This window comes from Diachasma alloeum, unplaced genomic scaffold (genome assembly GCF_001412515.2).
Source record: "Diachasma alloeum isolate Michigan unplaced genomic scaffold, Dall2.0 Dall_scaffold_00199, whole genome shotgun sequence".
NCBI classification, from domain to species: domain Eukaryota; kingdom Metazoa; phylum Arthropoda; class Insecta; order Hymenoptera; family Braconidae; genus Diachasma; species Diachasma alloeum.
In genome coordinates, this window is record NW_021680364.1 from 2,063,624 (window position 1) to 2,070,956 (window position 7,333).

The following is a 7,333-nucleotide window of genomic DNA, read 5'->3' on the forward strand; positions in this document are numbered from 1 at the left end:
TCTCAAACATGAATAATTGTTCTGCTTTCGACAGCAACGAAATATTTGGCTCAAGAGGCGGATAATTCACACCGGCCGGTGACTTTTCAGGATGAAAATATCTCATACAGATGAAAATTTATCAACTAATATTTTATCCCTAAGTTACAAGATTGCTATCGTATCATTATTGTTTCATTTAAAGGTTCATTTATTGTCTGTGATTATTAGACAGACGAAACGAAAAACAACTATCAGTGTACAGAGAATGCAATTTTTTTTTTCAACTACTAAATCTATTTTTGCGACAAAAATTTTTCATTCCGGCGCACTCTGCATGTTTGGCACAAAAAAATCCCTTTTTGATAATTTTCAAAAAAATATTTTCTTGGCACAAGTAAGACTTGTTTGAGATCTTTGTCGTTGTTCTCTCAGTGTATTCGAATGGGGGTGTTTCAAGATTTGTCTCTTGTGGAGATCATATTTTTGGGGGGCAATTGGGGTCGGTTAAACTCAATCGATAGGTGCCATAAAATTCCTCATCTTCATTGTGTGTCATCAGTGACAAGATCGATATATGAAACGGTCAGGGAACGTAAATAGAATTGTTTTGGAAAATATCGAGAGATTCAGTGATAGATATGAGTTGATAAAATCCAGATGTGCATCATTCGATGTGTATCATTACTGGTGTTTTTTTTTAGATATGATTTATTTATAGTTTTATTTTTGGTGATACTCTTCACGCTGAGGGTTTTTCTAGCCGTGGGGATCGCTGGGGGCTGCCCTTTGTGTTGACTTGGGAAGGAAACACTTTTAGTAAACGTTTAATTTTTAGGAGCAGTTGAGTTCTGTTAAGGCGAAACGGAACCCCTTTGTCTATATCAAGTCTGAGAATTCTGTTTTCTCCTACAATTATTAATTTCTATCTACGAAACTACTCTATCGACTCGATTATCGTATTGTTGAGTCCATGAAGTAGTTTAATGAATAAAAAATAATAATTGCTGGAGAAAACACAATTCTAAAAGTTCAGATGAACCCAGGGGTTCCGTTTCCCCTGAAACTCAGTCAAAAGGTGCCATGAAATTCTTCATTTTCATTATATTTCGTCGATGACGGGATCAATAGACGAAGTGGTCGGGGGATACAAATAAAATTGTTTCAGGAAACATCGAAAATTTTACTGATTCAAATGCGTTGATAAAATGCAGATGTTGCGTCATTCGAATGGCTGATGTTTTCTTTTCTTATCGGGGAAGCAAGTGGTTTTATTCTTATTCATTAACGAAAACCCGAAGCTGATGTAATCCACGCCGAGTTTTTCTAGCCGTGGGGATCACTGCGGGCTTGCCCTGTGTCGGCTTGGGAAGGAAACGCTTTTGGAATAAACGTTTAATGTTTAGGAGCAATTGGGTTCTGTGATACATTTTTTTAATTATCTATTGTCACTGATGAATTCATCAATGACAAGATCAATAGGAGAAATGTTTAGGGGATATAAATAAAATTGTTGTGGAAAACATCAAAAATTTCACTAAGGACAGTTGATAAAATGCAGATGTTGCATCATTCGAATGACTAATGCTCTCTTTTCGTATCGGGAAAGCAAATTATTTTATTCTCGGTGATTAAAAAAGTCCCGGAGCTGATAATATTGACTTTATATTAAGTATTTCTCCAGCCGTGGAGATCATTGAGGGCTCGTCCTTTGTGTTGGCTTGAGAAAAAAAAACTTTTGGAGTAAACGTTTAATTTTCAGGAGCAATAAGCTCCCGCCAAACTCAATCAATAAGTGCCATAAAATGCTTCATCTTCATTGTATGTCATCAATGACAAGATCAATAAATGAAATTCTCAGGGGATGTAAATTAAATTGTTCTGGAAAGCATCGAAAAATCCGGGTGTCGCATCATTCGAATGGCCGATATTTCCATTTCGTATCGGAAAAGCAAATTATTTTATTCTCGGTGATTACCTAAATCCCGGAGCTGATGATATCTACCCCGCATTGAGGATTTTTCTAGCCGCGGGGATCATTGGGGGCTCTCGCCCTTTGTTTTGAGTTGAGAAGAAAACAGTTTCACTCAATTTTTCGAAACGATTAGCTACTTCAATCCCATTTGCCGGCGTAAGTCTTTATTGGATCTCATGCGTTTTAATAGGATCAATGATGAAAGAAGTCATCAGGGGGGTATAAATAGAATTATTTCGGAAAACCTGGAAATGTCCGCTGATAACGGGGAATTAATAGAATAAAAGTGACGGTACGTTATATCGAATGGGTAATGATTTTTCATATCGCGAGATCAATTACTTTCATTGATGGTGATTAAAGCAATCTCTCGACTGATGATATCCACTACGCGCAGAGTATTTTTCTAGCCGGATGGGGATATTCGGGGGCTCGTCCTTTGTGTTGAGATTCAAAAGGAAGTATTTTTGGAGCAAACGACAAACTTTTCGAAGGGTTTTTTCTCTAAATTTATTTTCCTATTTTGAAGTCCTGGGAAGCATTAGAAAAATTATGAAGTTTACTTTTGCAAGGAGATTCACAAAGTCATAAAAGTTAATCAAGATCTTCTTTTATGAATAATTGATGAATAATCAATTTTTCATCCTAAAAATTATCTTTCCGAACTATACAGATTTTTCTTTTTTCTGTTGAAATCCCTTTCAACCTTTGCAGATAAAACAAGAGTTCCATTTAAGCCTCACGTGGCCCTAGATTACCGAACATTTCGCAATGATTTCATCATTTTAACTTGAAAACTCCAACTTTAAGTTACTCAAACCCATTTTTCATAAACAACTGATAAACAATCAATTTTTAAAATAAATTTCTCTCCCTAAAAATCATCATTCCGAAGTTGATTTCATGACAAATAAAATATTCACCAAAATCTAAACAACTTCAATCATCCCTCTATAAAAAAACAAATATCTAAAAAATAATAAATCGAAAGAATAAATTGAATATATCTATTCTCCCTCATTAACGTTTACCCTCAGCTGATGTTACCCACTCCAAACAGTCGTATTTGTCGAGCCCAATGGGAATATTCGGGGACATGTCCTTTGTGTTAAAATTGGAAAGGAAACACATTTGAACTAAACGACCAACTTTGAGCGGCGATTGGGTACTGTTGATCTCATTTGGTAGTTGGCTTAGAAACTGAGAGAGAGAGAGAGAGAGAGAGAGAGAGAGAGAGAGAGAGAGGAGGGGGGGGGGGGAATGGTTAATACTCGCAGGTCAGTAGCAACCGAGTCTAAACCGCGGTGTAAAATCGGCTGTTATGCATGGAGGAAATTGAAGGCAAAGGAGGCAAAAGCAGCGTCAGGAATAGAATAATCGAGCTGACACATTCAACGCAATGTATATATATTTTTCATGATTTTTTTTTTCTTTTCACATCACTCCAAATGCATTCTACTTAATTTAATCTACGACAAATACAATCAACTGTCGTGTTGCAGTTACATCATACGCATGATTTGTTTCTTTTTTAATCTACAATTGTTTACCCCAGTGGCACGTACCACCGAGGATTAACAAAATAAACGAGTTAATTTGCTAAGCGAAACCCAATTATTCCACGTTTCTTGCTGTTCAACTTAAAGAAACTAAACAATAGGCTTCAGTCTCCAGCCGCTTGAGACGCTTTGTTCCGAGTTGATAAAATGTTACTTTGGATGGAGGTAAAAGAAGGGAGGGGCCAACTGAAAAGGGGACTGGCTGTGACGTTTAATACCATTTAGCTTCAGCTCTTTTTTTTTTTTTTTTTTTTTTTTTTTTTTTTTTTTTTTTTNTTCAGCTCTTTTTTTTTTTTTTCCTTTATTCGCCTCACCTATACATTTTCACCACTGATTTTTCATTCGATTTATTTTCAAGCAGCCTCGACTGAACTCAAAAGGACTTGTGCATTGAGATGATGAGGAATTTATCAAGTGCACTTTCTCCAGTTATCACTATATTCGCACAATTCATGGTGTTTTTACCTCCCAGATTAGCATGCCTGGAGCTCGTCGCATGTCATTACGTTTCACGTTAACATTTGTTGAAAAAGAAATCAGAATAACTCCTCAATCCAATCCTACGTCCAGATTATGTTTTTTTTTAAACCGTTTTATCTCGTCACCGTTTCGTCCTCTAAATCATCAACACCCATTAATTACGTAATTATAATTTTGTCTCTCTCCCTATTCCTTCTCGCCACGTCTCTCCACTGCCTAGCTATGGGCGTTAATTTTTAATTAATAGAATCAGAAGTTTTAGTGATAATGTTTTTTTTTCATCTTATTATTGTTTTTTTTTTAAACTTTATAACCCAGTATCCTCAGGATATATCCCAGTTTCCTTCAGGTGCCACCTTCGCGCAGTGATTTCTGCTGCTCGAGGAGGCGCTCCAGAGGTGATGGGCCTGGGCCAGACCACAGGGACTGCTGTGTCAATCGAGGCTTGAGTTGATCAACAGCAACGCTGGAGTTTTGAACGCCTGTTCCCCAGGAGTTTTCACTGAACAACGAGTATGTGTTGGGAGTGTTGAGGGCTCTCTTCATCTGATCTACCTCACAGCCCCTGTTCTCCTCCATCTGAGTCTTCTGATAGTAGTTGTCAGCCATTGGTAACTGGCTCCTAGTGACTGGAGGGTTCACCCAGCTCTGGAAGGCGTCCCTTTCTGGTTTATCCCTGTCAGCACTGCCCCACCAGGAGACTGGGGGCGGTGGGGGCTGGGGGTCCTTCCAGGGATTGTACTCCAGCTCGTGATTCCTGTACATTTGGTAATTATGCTGGGGCAGAGCAGCAGGCTCATGACTTGGGATGGATTTACTCGGAATTTTGTTGAATTGTCCCATCTGCTCCAGAGCCCCCAGCTGTCCCCCTGGCTTGAAGTAAGGCACCTCCACCTGGAAAGCCTTCCCCGAAGCGATTGGCTTATGATAATTCCCCAGGGTTACGTCCATTCCCATGGGAATGCTCTGCTGATGATTTCTCTCGAAAAATCCTGGGTGTGGCATCTCCTGCGGGTGCACCTGCAGGTTCATCATCATGTTGGGGTGGGGCATGTTACTCGGAGATGGCTTGGCCAGTGGGGCTTGGATGTTGGGAACCACCTGCTGCATGCTGAATTGCCTCTGAGGGAATTGAGGTACATGTGGCATCACGTTGAAGCCAAAGTTCTTGTCGTACTGGCCTGGACTGACGAAGTCAGAGGATCGAAACTGGGGTTGAAGGGGCTTCTGGTCATTCTGAAAACACTGACCTTGGAGCTGATAATTATCCAGTGGAGGCATTGGCACCGGTGGCAATGCCATCGTCTGTTGATTCCTCACAGCCATGGGGGTCGCAAATGACTTCATGCTGTTGAAGTGATCAGGCTCCGAGGGCTGATTCTTCTTGACATCAATCTCCTCAACACTCATTGGAGACACATTCTTGAAGGTCACCTGTTTCTGCTCGTTCTCAACTCTCCTCATGATCGCCTGCATCGCGATGTTCTGTCGAGTCTTCCTGGTGAGGGCAGCTCCATTCATCTCGATGAAGTTACTCTGAACCTCTGGATTTAACGAGTTGGAGACATCTCGATTTCTCTCGAGAGACCCTTGAGCCTTCAAAATGCCGACTTTCTTCTCGAATGAGGATTGCTCTGTGATCTCAGCTTCAGACGAACCTTTGCTGCTGGCAGAGTCCGAGGGAACAGGACTCGCAGTGAAGATAATCTGCCTCTCTTTGTTCAAACTCAACTCCTCCAGCTCCTTCATGAGCTCGTTACTGGGCCCAGAGACCTCGGACATGCAGGTGAATTTGATTAGATTGTTCTCTGAACAGGCGACATTCAGCAGAGTTCTACCATTAACCTGACACTGGGCGAGATGTTTTCCCAGATTGATAATCCTGACTGATCTCAGTTTATTTATGGAGATGGTGTCGCCCTCCAGGTCGTTGTTACAAAATCTCAGTGATTCGAAGGTCTTCTCCAGGGGGAGGAACCCCTGGAGATCCCTGTCCTCAGGTAGTGGAGTCTTGCTCAAGCCCTCTCCATCAAAATCACTGATTCCCCCCTGCAATCCATTCAACAAAACACACAAACTCGGCCAGATCTGGAGTCTCGACGAGAATGCTGGGTCCTCGAGGATCATGGGCTGCTGGCAGATCCACTCCAGAAGTAATTTGATACTCGGCAAAGCGAAGTAATCGACGTAAGAATTTTTGAGAGTATAAACTGGCAGCAAAAGTGCCGAGAGACTGGCTGCGATCAAATCGAGAATGCAGTTTCTGGCTGTTTGTTCGTCAGAGGATAATTGATCCACTTTCATCAGATCCATGTGATTCTCCAAGGTGTGACCAGCCGTATGATGCAAAGAGTACATATTAATAATCAACATTTGGATCAATCTCCAGGAGGTGAAGCTCTCCGTGGCGACGAGAGCTGTCAGCGTCTCAGACAGGTTTTTAACGTAATTTTTTGCCTGCTGGAGGTCGCCAAGGGTGTGAAGAATGCCATGTAGCTTGAGAAAAAGACAGGTGTACTCCTGAGAATTGAGTTTAGTCTTGCCACTGGTGTTGAATGAGTGATCGTTGAGTGCTGAGGTGAGTGTCTTTGCTAGGTTTGAAGTGGCCACTGGGAATGGATGTTTAACAGCCACTGAACGAACATAATGAAATACTGTTCCCAGTTTGTCACCCCTGGAGGCCTCGAGCAGTGCCAATTGATTGTAGGGCTGTCCACTGGAGGGTGATAAGGAGACAGCATGCCTGTAGAACAATTCAGCCTGACGATTTTGATTTCTGTATCTGGCAATGTCACCCAGGTGCACCAGGCAGTACTGACAGGCGTAGAAACACGAGGATTTGTGGGGGGTCGAGAGGTTCTCGATTGCCTTCCACGGGGATATGCAACCGTATATGTAGCCCTTGCGACGAAATGGCAGGTCCAGGTCGAATGCTGTGCAGATCTCCTGGAGGAGAGTCAGGTAGAAACCAGAGGCTGCCTCTAGGTACCAGCTCAGCATCGCTTGGGACTCGGAACGTTTTGGATTTTTACGGTCCTTTGCTTGGCTCTGGAGGAGGACGATGTAGTTCTTGAAGCCCAAGTTCCAGAGTTCCTGCTCGACTTTTTTGTCAAGGGCATACTCCAGGTCCAGGATCAGGACTTGCTGGTAGATCTTCTGGAGTTGCTGCTGGCACACCCAGGCATCATTGTCGGTCAGGAGATCCTTGCAACGTTGAACCTTGTCCTTCAGAGGTTCAGCTTTCCTGAAGTGGGTGAACGATTTAGTTTATTCCAGGGGGGGGGGAATCAATACTTGGGAGGGACGGGGACAAAATTAAGGATGTTCTACACCCTTTCTG

At 42.0% G+C, this 7,333-nt stretch overlaps 1 protein-coding gene across 1 annotated transcript in view; it reads right to left on the bottom strand.

Annotated features, from left to right (window-relative positions):
• Window positions 1-3,797: 3,797 nt before the first annotated feature.
• Window positions 3,798-7,333, bottom strand: part of LOC107035578 (protein SMG7) — an 8,519-nt gene continuing 4,983 nt past the window's right edge. Inside the window, exon 3 of the mRNA XM_015253057.1 lies at window positions 3,798-7,237. Within this exon, the coding sequence (XP_015108543.1) occupies window positions 4,339-7,237 (2,899 nt within the window). The 3' untranslated portion in view covers window positions 3,798-4,338. The remainder of the gene's footprint in view (window positions 7,238-7,333) is intronic.